Source organism: Panthera leo, chromosome B2 (genome assembly GCF_018350215.1).
Source record: "Panthera leo isolate Ple1 chromosome B2, P.leo_Ple1_pat1.1, whole genome shotgun sequence".
NCBI lineage: Eukaryota > Metazoa > Chordata > Mammalia > Carnivora > Felidae > Panthera > Panthera leo.
This window is the reverse complement of record NC_056683.1, coordinates 104197275-104209868: the sequence shown is the minus strand read 5'-3', so window position 1 is coordinate 104209868 and position 12594 is coordinate 104197275. Positions and strand designations below refer to the sequence as shown.

General features: G+C 40.1%; 1 protein-coding gene across 3 annotated transcripts in view; it reads right to left on the bottom strand.

The window, feature by feature from the left end:
• DSE (dermatan sulfate epimerase) overlaps window positions 1-12594 on the bottom strand; it is a 79534-nt gene that overhangs the window by 53068 nt on the left and 13872 nt on the right. Inside the window, exon 1 of one of the 3 annotated variants that reach the window (XM_042939659.1) lies at window positions 5565-5692. The exons of the other annotated variants lie outside the window; for them this stretch is intronic. Within the exon in view, the coding sequence (XP_042795593.1) occupies window positions 5565-5598 (34 nt within the window). The 5' untranslated portion in view covers window positions 5599-5692. Of the gene's footprint in view, window positions 1-5564; window positions 5693-12594 lie in introns of those variants that run through there. 3 annotated transcript variants of the gene reach the window in all.

The window sequence follows — 12594 nt, the reverse complement described above, 5'->3', positions numbered from 1 at the left end:
ACATTGAAACCAAGCTCATATTTTCTTAACCACTTAACTTTCTTAAAAACCCTTTTTTCAGTGGCACAGGTTAAAAGAACGTCTTTCAAATACAAGAACATTTAAAAAAAGAGAGAGAAAAGAAAAAAGAAAACCTCAGCCTAGTCTATGTCCTACATCTGGGATAAAGCAGGCATAAAATCCCCCAGAGGAAAGTCAGGGAATTCTTAAAATTCTTTAGAGGGGAAAGGTTATAGAAAGCAGACCAGAAAAAGACAGTTTTATGTAAATAATGAACAGTAGTTTTCAATTATTAAAGAGAGAAACTGATGGAGAAAAATCAACCTCCCCAGCTGAACACAAACTATTTTTCCAAGGAAAAACTGCCTCATCAAATTCACAAGAAAGAAAACTAAAGATTTAACACACATTGGAGATCAATCCACATTCTCAACTTGCTGTATCTCCAAGAAAAAGGCAATATGACATCACTTATGGACGCTGCCATTAATTCTAATATTCTTTATATTTCTGAATGTGTTTTAGACTATATGTATGAAATTCAATGGCAGCAATTTTGCAAAGCATTTTAGATGCATTTCAAGAGTAGAACTTGTGATGAATTAAAAAAAAATTGGTATAGCCATGCTAAATAAAATATATAAAATAGAAATAACTCTTGGAATCTACTCATATTATGTCTAGCACCCAAAGCTTCACGGCGGCTGGCTAGACCCTTCAAGGTCAGAGGCCTGGCCAAAAGAAATAGTCCTCTGTGGTTATGTCTGAGGAGGGGTGTGGTCTCTGGCAACACAGAGACATGGCTGGGTCTGAAGTCATGCTTAGTCCCCACTGCCCCCACCTCCACTCCGAGGCTTATTTTTTGCTCTTTTTCATTGAATATCCGTGCAAACAATTAAAACAAGAGCCTGCGTATGTTAAATCCCCCAAAGTCTAAGGCTGGATGCAGTTACCAATGCAATTAACACTGTGAAGGTTTTAGGCACCCAGTGTGAAGATGGATTAGGAGTTTTTCCTTTGATGCTTAATTGAAGATCTTCTCTCAACTACTCATTTTTGAATGTGTAGCTCACGTTCTAGGTGTTTGTGAGGTGCTGGATTTTGGAGGGATGGCTAAGAACCCACTGGGAGACTAGAATTTGTCTTAGATCCTACACCAACATTCCCTAAACGTAGCTACAGGCAGATTGGTTTTATTCTCTTCCTCCTCCTGTTATCCATACTATCCTCCTACCCAGGTCCAGAGTTACTGAGGTAGTGGGGCGCTCCAGAGGATCCCTTACAATGTAGGACTCATGATGTGATCCCAGGCACTTCTGCCACATTGCGTCCAGTTACGTAGGTCATGGCTAAGTGTATTTAAACAAGAAGAGTTGCTCCTGAAGCACAGAACCTCATTAAGATGTTGTTTTGGGAATGATGCCATCTCAACATGCCAACTGTTATTGAAAGTTCCCTAGTTATTGCTTCAAATTCACATGCGGGTATGAGGGCAGAAAGGCTGTGAGCTACCTACCACACATTTAAGACATTAATTCTTGTTGGAATACCATGTGGACCAATGCAGAACCCACAGAAATTCCACAGAACAATCACAAAGACTGCCTGAAAAGAAAGGACCACAGCGTTCATCGTGTCACAGACTATGTTGCCTTCTTATTACATTGCACTCAACCACCCAGCCTTCGCAGCTCTCCCGGTGATTAAGGCCTTTGTTGACCTATCCAAAGAGTTCATTTCTTCTGTATTTGGCACATCCTTGTATCACATGGAACTATTCTGGCGGTTTATATGCTGTGCCTCACAGAAGGTGGGACCATAGCTTCCTCTTTGTATCACAGGGCTTAACACTGTACTTGACGAGGAAAAGGCAGCTCCTGATGCTGGCTGAACTGAATTAACCCTTGGGCTTAGGACTGGCAGAGTAGATATCATCACTAAAAATGAGAAAGGAGAAACCTTATTCCCCCTTATTTGAAGCCAAAGCAAGTTTAGAATTTTTCAGAAAAAAATTCTGCTAGGAAACTTATAGAGGAAACAAACTATTTACAAGGCCTAGAAACTCCTGCAGCCTAAAAATAATTTTGAAAGAAAGATAAAAAAGAAAGAAATTAAACCTAATTAAAGCCTAACCCAAACTACTGAGGCTGATAACCTAAAAGGAGACGTCTACCATCTTAAGTCTGTCTAGAAAATTCCATTGAAAAGCCCCTATTTCTAGTCTTTGGGTTTCCTCTTTAAACTTCTACCTTCTGGGGGGCACTTGGGTGGCTCAGGTGGTTAAGCTCTGACCTTAGCTCACGTCATGATCTCACAATTCGTGGGTTCGAGCCCCTCATCAGGCTCTGCATTGACAGCTTGGAGCCTGGAGCCTGCTTCAGATTCTGTGTCTCCTCACTCTCTCTGCCCCTTCCCCGACTTGTGTTCTCTGTCTCTCTTCTCTCTCTCTCTCAAAAATAAATACGTATTAAAAATTATTTTAATATATATATATTTAAACTTCTACCTTCAGCATTCTGTGTACCACTCTGTGAAGAGTTGGAATAACATGAAAGGAGCATTTCTGAAGATAATTTTAGGTAGACCACAGATGGACAGGTTTTATGCCAACTTATTTCAATGTATGTTAGGAAAAACTATAACTAGTACATCTAACCTGAAGTTTTAACAGCAGATATAAAATTCCTATTTACAACAAATTTAAGTTTAAAAGTTTATATTAAAAAAAAGTAAATAGATAAGGCAAAAATTGTTGAAGGTGATAGCTGAATGACTACTGGAAGATGTTGAAATGCTGAGTAAAACAATGGCCACTGAGTTTACCAGAATGGACAACTCGGGGGCATCTAGGGCGCTCAGTATGTTATGCATCCGACTTTGGCTCAGGTCATGATCTCACAGTTCCTGAATTCGAGCCCCGTGTTGGGCTGTGGGCTGACAGCTCAGAGCACACACACACACACACACACACGCATGCACGCACATGCACGCACGCACACACACACACACACACACACACTCATTCACACACAGACACACGCTGGACAAGTCTATACTTTCAGAGGTCTGTGGATGATCTCTCAAGCCATTCTCCCCCCAGTTCAGTGTGTTGCAGACACAGCAGAGCACTGTCAACTCCCTTCAATCTTCAGGCTGCATTTGGCCCAGCTCAGAGCATAGCATTTTCAATACGGCAAAATCACGAGCAACCCTTAGCAGGTGCCGCTAATATTTCAGTTTACCCATAGTTCCAATTCTCAGGATAATTCTGAATGACTCTCCTGAGCCTCATTTCCCCTAAAAGTCTTTCTCTTCTCCTATAACACACTAACTTTCCTTATCCAGCTTTTCTTCCCATTCTTTTGTCTCACTCAACACAGCTCGGAAAGCAAAACATTCCTAAATTTTGACCTAATCAATGACTATAATATACTGTAGTCATTTAAGAATTAACCTGTCACTACCAGATAATTGAGACAGCAATTTAATCATCTCCACCCTGCTTATATCAGTAGCAGTCTAAAGTTTGACATTATGCTTAGGCCAAGCCAAATAACACAACAGGTGTCTAAGAAGATGCCTGAATTCTAATTATTTTAAGTAGGTCCTCACAAAGCAACAATAAGCCTAAAATTATTTTGCTTTAATCCTGGTTCCAACAATCCACTGCAACTGTTATGGTTACTGACACACAGAGAAATTTTGTGTAAAATGCTTTTCACACATTTGATCTTTTACTTTATGATAACTTAATATTACAAACAGTATTTAGAGTTGGTGTCTACTGATACTCTAACAGTATCTTACAGGCAAAACTAGAACCCAATCTCTTAAATGCTAAGCCAACATTCTTTTCTTTAATGAAATTTTTAACAATATTCAGTGACATTAAAAGTTCCATTTTTGCCATCCTTACACAAAGCAAGCACAGAAAGAATATGCTGAGAAGAAAAAGAACTAGAAACTAGACTAGTAACATCGAGTTTCAAAAATGAAGGTTTCCAAATGGTCTGGGACAGTTTATAAATGAAACACATGATGATACAAAAGGTCTTTCAATTTCCTTGGCTTCAGAAAATGTAGAAAGTATAAGGACTGAAGACTGGGATTACCCTGTAGAAAGTAAAACATGTCCCAAATTAAGATGGATTAAAACCACTCTTACATTATGATTAACACCGGGCCTGGAGCTGGGCAGACATGAGTATAAACCCCTGCTCTGCTGTCTGCTAGTTTTGATCAACTGACTCCTGCTCTCAAAGTCTCCATTCTCTCATCCATCAATGATCCCAACTTCACAGAGTGATTAAATATTATGTGATGCACTTCACATAGAACCTGACATGAAGGAAGGGCTCTATAAATAATTTTTCTAATGTTTATTTATTTTTGAGGGTGGGGAGAGAGACAAGGAGACATAATCTGAAACAGGCTCCAGGCTCTGAGCTGTCAGCACAGAGCCTGACACAGGTCTCGAACCCGGGAACTGAGATCATGACCTGAGCCGAAGTCAGACGCTTAACCGACTGAGCCACCAGGCACCCCAGAGCTCTATAAATATTTTTAATAAAAGGGAAGAAGTTTGGGGCATGCAAGGTTATATTAATCCATCCATAAAAGTTTTTTTGAAAGAAAAAGGAGCAAAAGAAGGAGAATCACAGATATTAACTGACTGAGCAAGGTCGAGCGCTTGTTAGAAACTTAGCTGAAACTCAAACACAATGCTCCCGACTCTAACACATATTTCATTAGCTCGCTCAATACTCACTGGAAAAAAATGAATATAACCCTTGAGATTTTTAAGTACTGGGCAGGGGTTTGGCCCTCAAAGAAAAGAATAATGATTAAATAAATGATTATCTGAGTTTGACTGCCTCCCAAGGTCTGTAATTCTTGGTGTATAAAAGGTGACTGCTTCTTACTGTATTCTTTCAAAAGGGCCAGTATATAACAGGGACTAGAAAAGAAAATCTCTGGCTGGGGAGTGTTTCCTAGTAACAAATTTATATGACTGAAGGGATGCGTGAGTACTTGGGAGACATCTGTTGCCACTGCCTGAGTTGATAAGACCCTAACCTCAAGGGTCTGCTGTTGGCTCAGGCAATGTCATCAGTATTCCAGCTGATCATCCTGGGATGTGCTATCTGATGATAATAAAACTAAAACCCTTCTCTCCCAGGATATCAGTGCATTCATTCATAAGAAATACAACCATCAGTCAGATTGGGAGATATTTTCTGACTTCATCAGAAATGTACACAAGGAGTAAAATTATTAGATAATTGCTGGGGGAGAGGCCCTGGGATTGGGGTAACTCAACCAGTCAGGAGCATAATTTGCTTGAAAGGATGCTGTGTTGTCAGCATATATCACAGATGCCCTTGGGATATCATTAAGAACAAAAAGTTTTTAATTGAATCATTTAGGAAAGAAGAGCAAAATATACATGTCCCACAGCTCCTGCCACCAAGCCCATCAAGCTCAGCTCAAGAGTACTGGCTCCAGTTTGCTCAAGCCAATGGATGGGCCCAGCAGTCAGTTAGTTACGTGATTAGGACAAATACCTCCCACAGTAGAACTGGATGTGCCCATATCCATGAAGGGCTAAAGCAGTCCTGCTGACCAGACAACAGAACACTCTTCCTTGGAAAATGTATAGACACTGTAGAAGTCAGCAATTCTTTCTCGTGTGTTCTTCCACTGAAAACCAAGTTCCCTCATTTTTAGGCCTCTAATTGGGTTTTAGGCAACTCTGATGCCCTGAGAGCACTAACGTATTGTAACAGAGCCGCACATTTCCCTCTCTGATCTATTTTGGGATTTAACTCTCAGAGAAACCTATTTCCAAGTATTTGAGAAACAACTTGCTGTGGTCTCACACACACTACTCCACTGTTTCCATGGATTTTTTAACTAACGGAATGTACATATTTTTAAGGTTCTCCTTACTTGTCTATTTCAATTTTTATTAAATGCATAATTTGGATAATTTTTTGAAAAATAATTTTACCTCAATATCAAAATAAAACCTTATATGTCCTTCATAAATTTCTGTAGTGAAATAAATCTAACATTATTCTTACATACATCAAATCCTAAGAAAACATATGGTTTTGGTACTATACAATCATTCCCTAAAATTATACTCCCTGATGTGTAAAGCCTATAGACTCAGCCAAAAAAGAAAAATTTAAAAACCAAGGGCTCTTAATCAAATTGAAAGTTCCTTTTACTGAGGGCTTATTGTTTTCCTTATTTAGGATGAAATGAAATATATCTCCCCAAAAAGTCATTTCTAAACAAAAATCCACGATATGAAATTACAGCATATGGAACCCCTAAGAATTTACACGCACTACTGAGGGAGTAATTACAACCCTGAACCCACACAGCAAAACCACACCATGTATAATCATGGCACACATCACCTTCATGCTCAACACTGGAGGAACTTGAAGTTAGGTTTGTAAGTTAAGTGCAGCTCTGTGCAGTCCAACACTGTCCCCAGGAAAGTGTTTGTGAAGATAACACATTTCCTCACAATATAATCTGGACCTCACTTCTTTCTTAGGCCAACAATGATAACTATAACTTTCTTCTGTGAGAATGGTTAACCGAAATTATGTTTAAAATGAAGGCTCCAGATCCCATTCACCAGAGGGCTACTTGAGTAAGTAATTTAGTGGTTCTCAAACTGAAGGCATCATTTAGCAGTAGAGTTCTGTCTGCCTGGTGCACCTTACTACAAAACTAAGAACCATTAAGATCCAGCTTTCGGGGCACCTGGCTGGCTCAGTCGGTAGAGTACGTGACTCTCGATCTCAGAGTTGTGAGTTCAAGCCCCATGATGGGCATAGAGCTTACTTTAAAAAACAAATAAATGAAGGTATTACCTAAATAAGTAAGTGACTAAGTCAGATCCAGCTTTTGAGAGCATGGCTGTCTTACAGAAAATAGAAAGAAAGTAAAATCTGTACTTTCACGGAGGCAAAGTGAAAGCAGGGTAGAGGTGTGGTGGAGGATCTACAAATCACTTGGGAGAACACTAAAGTAGCTAATTTTGCTTACAAAGAGGAAATGAAATGGTTATACTTTTTTAAAAGTTGTACTTATTTAAGTAATCTCTGCATCCATTGTGGGGCTCAAACTCATGACCCTGAGACCAAGAGTTGCATGCTCCTCTGACTGAGCCAGCCAGGAGTCCCCAAATGGTTCTACTTTCTAAGCTATAAGTCAGTTGTAGTTTATCTAGCAGTCTAACAACTGGACATCTTCTAATTGGTACCTCTTCATTACAATTTTGATTTTCTTTAAAAAAATTTTTTTTAACGTTCATTTAATTTTGAGAGAGAGAGAGAGAGAGAGCGAGCAGAAGAGGGGCAGAGAGAGAGGGAGACACAGAATCCGAAGCAGGCTCCAGGCTCTGAGCTGTCAGCACAGAGCCCAACGCAGGGCTTGAACTCATGAACCATGAGATCATGACCTGAGCCCAAGTTGGACACTTAACCAACTGAGCTACCCAGACACCCCTTGATTGATTTTAATGATGGTATTGGAATGCCATGTCCTACAGTATTTTCAGAACTTTTTACTCTGATACTATTTTCAGAATAATATAATGCTGAGTATAATTAACTGTATTTCTTTTTGGTATTCCAAAACTTTTAAGAAGTAGTAACTTATGAACATGAAGTTTTCCAATGCACTTTTTTCCACAACTGGAATATCCATGTAGGGGCTGAGAATTACTTGTAAACATTAATTAATTAACTCAGTTATGTATTGAGCAGCTATTAAATCAAAGAACCATCCTAGGCATGGGGTAAAAACTAAACAAGACGGGTGCCCAGGTGGCTCAGTTGGTTGAGTCACTGACTCTTGATTTGGGTTGGGGTCACGATTCCCGCGTTGTGGGATCAATCCCCACACCAGGCTCTGCACTGAGTGTGGAGTCTGCTTAACATTCTCTCTCTTTCAGGGCACCTACGTGGCTCAGTCGGTTGAGCTGTGAGTTCAAGCCCTGCATCAGGCTCACTGTTGTCAGTGCAGACCCCACTTCAGATCCTCTGTCCCCCTCTCTCACTGTCCCTCCCCTGCTTGTGCTCTCTCTCTCTCTCAAAAATAAACATTAAAAAAAGATTCTCTCTCCCTCCTCTGCCCCTCTCCCCGCTGCTCACATACTCTCTCTTTCCAAAAAAAAAACCAAAAAACAAAAAACAAACCAAAAAAATGTAAACAAGAAAAACTATGCTCTTCACTTAATAACTATAGGATAAAAATCTAAGAAAATGATGTTTCTGAGTTGTGTTTTTTTAACTTCAGAGCTTATATTACTCTGACAATAAAGATGAATAGAATTCTCCCTTAGTCCAACATAATTTATTTAACTGATTATTGACTATACCTGGTCCAAAAAGAAAATTAAAAATCTTTTTTTTTTCCAAAATTTTTCTCAACAGTAAGTAATCAAAGCTTTCCTGGAAGGGTATGAAAAACCACCTATGGCCTTCCCAGCAACAGCTTTAACCATGAAAACACTCTTCTGGCATTACTAGCTAAAAATATAAAGCATAGAAAGGAAGATAAAGATACCGAAGCCCATGGCTGAATGCAACTGCTTATAGCTTCAAATAACAATTAAACTAAACCATAAATACTCATGAAAACTAAAATACAATTTTTCTTCTTGCCATAGATTGATGACGGCAGACTGGTGAGGTGGCTAAGAGGGGTATCAGAGTGGCCTTGGTTTACTGCTCTGTGACTCTGGACAAGTCAACTATAACTATCTAAAAACCTAGTCCCTTATTTCAAATGAAGATAAAAATAGTATTTGTGTCATATAACAGTTGGGAGATTAAATAACACCTATAAAGCATTTACCACTTTCTGGTAAGAGTTCCCCCAAAATACTTGTCCATCACCATTCACCTCAGAACATGATTAGTGGCTGAGCACCTGGGTGGCTCAGTCATTAAGCATTTGACTGGCTCAGATGATGATCTCACAGTTCGTGAGTTCAAGTCCCACACCGGGTGTGCTCGAGCCCTGCTTAGGGTGAGCTTGAGCCCCGTTTCAGGTGAGCCCCACTACTCTCTCTCTCCTCCTCCCTCTCTCTTTCTGCCCTCCTGGTATATTCTCTTTCTCTCTCTCTCTCAATCTGGCTTTCGCTCACTTGCACCTTCTCTCTCTCTCTCTCAAAAAAAAAAAGGAAAGAACATGATTGGTGGCTGTGGGCACAAGTTGGAACCAGACTTCCAAGGTCTGAATGAATCCCAGCACCACCACAGCCCTAGCTATGCCCCTGTTTTCTCTTCTGTAAACTGGATAATACCTTCCCCATAGGGTTTCTGTGACCTTTAAGTAGCTGATTTACTTAAAACATTAAAAGGGTGTCTAGGATTTAGGAGGTGTTCTGTAAGTGCTAGCAGTCATCATCTTCTTATCGATGAGACTGCCAAGGTCAGTCCAACTGAGAGAGAGCAAGGGGGCCATGACAGCAGGAGGAAACGCTCACAGAACTAACACACGAAGAATGTTATTTTTAAAATAGGTACAATGCATTGTGTGTTCAGAATCTTGCAGAGTCATCAGGAGCCTAAAAATATCAAAATATTTTGACAAACATAAAGTATGTGAAGCCAAGAGGTTTCTCCTTCCTGCTCAACTGCACATTTACAATTTTTAGGCGACATATTCCAAGTAACTGAACACATCTGAGAAGAAAAGAAATCTTCAAATCTAACACAATTTCTTCATCAACCAATATTTATATAGAGAGATAAAGCTTACAGATATACCATAATGACACATGTGTTTACAGTCAGAAAAACACCCTAAACATAGAAACCCCAGTCTTGATGAAATTTAAAAGATGAAAAGAATCACTTCTAAACCTAAATACAACTTCAAAAATCTGATGTTTGATTGAAATACATTTTCTACTTCCCTTAAATGGCAATATGCATTAACTTTCAGTTGATAATGTAATTCCTTGAATTTGTGGATAAAACTACCTTTAATTCTGTGACCAACGCTCCCCTTTGATTTTTAGGTATGTGACTTCCTTTCTTACCATTTGTGATGGTTAATTTTATATGTCAACTTGACTGGCCATTTCTGGATCGTCTGTGATGGGGTTTCCACAAAAGTTAGCATTTGAGTAGACCAAGTAAACGAGACTGTTCTCTTTGATGTGGCTGAGCCTCGGTCAATCCACTGAGGGTCTGAACCGAACAAAAAGGTAGAGGAAGGGAGAATTCATTCTCATTCGTGTGCACACTCGCTCTCCTGCTCTCTTGTCTGCCCGCCTGCCTGAGCTGGGCCATCAGCCTTCTCCTGTCCCTGGACTGGGGTTGCACAACCAGCCTTCCTCGGCTCCAGCTTGCAGACAGCAGTTCATGGAACTTCTCCAGAGTTGAATGAACCAATTCCTCTGCCTCGACATTAACTTCAGGGCTACCTTCTTCCTTTCCACCTCTTCCCTGATCTTAGTCAATACCACATGTACCTGCAGGTTCATTCTTCTAGTAAACTTCTGTATCTGCAAACTTCTGTGGAATGAGTCATGACATCAATTATAGATTCTCAGGCTAAGTACCACAAAACACATTTAACCTCTCATGTGTAATCTACTTAGTTTCACTCATTTATGAATTTAGCTAAGACTGTATATTTTGGGTATGTCCTTATATCATTCTCCTCCAAGATCAGGTCCTAGAGGTTTACCCTCTAATGATAATGACTCTAAGAAACACTAATACCATGTTCAAAGCCCTACCACACTATGCAGGAATGGGTTAACTCAATAGGCCTGTTGCTCAAACCCTACAAAATTTCTAAGAAAGGCCTGTCTTCAGGATTGGCCCTTGTCTGGCTCATAGGAGATGAGCTCTGAGCCTTTGTAATATTTTGCCTGATAAAAAGCCTTTGTATACCTGAGGCCTCAGGCCATCTAGTACCAGCATGACCAGATGGTTTGTACTAACAATGTGACTTATGACAAACTCCTATCTTTGCTCTGAGGGGCTAGAGTCTGAAGAGCCGAAGTCAGCCAAGCCGGTGCTGCACGTCTACATGACTGGACCCCAAGCTGGGGTGAGCTTCCCTGGCTGGCAACACTTTGCACCTGTTGTCCCATACTGTTGCCAGAGTACAACTCCACTGAGAGAGGACACCTGGAAGCCTGTGCCTGGTGTCTCCTGGACTTTGCCCCATGTACCATGTCCCTTTGCTGATTTTAATCTGTATCTTTGGCTTTGTTAAACCATATTCATGATTAAAACAGCTTCTTGTGAGTACTTTCTAGTGGATCACTGGGCCCAATGGTGGTCAGCGGGAAGCCCCCACCCAACCTTCTTTTTAGTCCTATCATCTAAATTCCCATTAGAATCATGAAAGTCTTGCCACACACTTTGCCCCATTAGAAAATGTGGTGATACTCTTCACCAAATCTTCTTTTTCACTCAACTTTTGCTGATTTTTTCTCCCCAGGAAAATGATTCTGTCTCTGTCCAAGGATGTTGCAGTTGAAGCACAGGACACAGCAGAATATACAGTGTTGTACTTACAGACCGCCTGAAAGCTTTAGGTAGTATCTAAAAAAAGAAATACACAGGGGCGCCTGGGTGGCTCAGTCAGTTGAACATCGGACTTCGGTTCAGGTCATGATCTTGCGGTTCGTGAGTTCGAACCCCGCATCAGGCTCTGTGCTAATAGCTCAGAGCCTGGAGCCCGCTTTGGATTCTGTCTCCCACTCTCTCAGGCCCTACCCTGTTCACACTGTCTGTCTCTCTCTCTCCAAAATAAATATTTAAAAATATTAAAAAAAAAAAAAAACAACAAAAAACGAAATACACAGAAGTTAGGCAAAAAGCTTAAAAGAATTCCATGGGAAAGTAATTTGCTGGCATCAAATCCATAATTCCAGCATAATCAAAATTAAAATTTCATTTACTGGATACGTATATACATTCATGAATATGTCTACTGAGTATATACTGCAGAGTGATGTTTTTCTCGCTATATTTAAAGTTCTTTTTCATTCCTTACTTATATTCAAGCACTCTTCAATTTTTCCAACCTTCAAATACTCACCAATGACAAAATTTAATTTTTTCTTTTTACTGCCTTTCACATTCTCAACCATTTTTATATGTACTTTTTTTGATTCTCATTTTTGTCTCACAGATCATAGTTCTTTGGCACCAAAATCCCTGAGTACTTTCCAAATGTCCTCTCATGAATCATAATCAAAACTCAGAATACCACAGACTTGGTCTGTGAAACAATGATACATACATGTAATTAACCCAAAGATGCAGGCACTGTCTTCTCAGGACTTGCCCATCTCAGTTATTGGCAACCAATCCTGCCAGCAATTCAGGCCCAAACTCCCGCTCCTTCCCTTACCTACTCTGTCTCTATGTTTAAACCATCAGCCAATTTTGTTGACTCCATCCTCAAAATATACCTAGAATCCAGACACTTTCGCCACTGCCATAATGCCTAAGCCACACCATGTCTTGCCTGAATCACTGCAAAAGCTTCCAAACTAGTCTGCCTGACTTCACCCTTACCTCCCAATGGCCATTC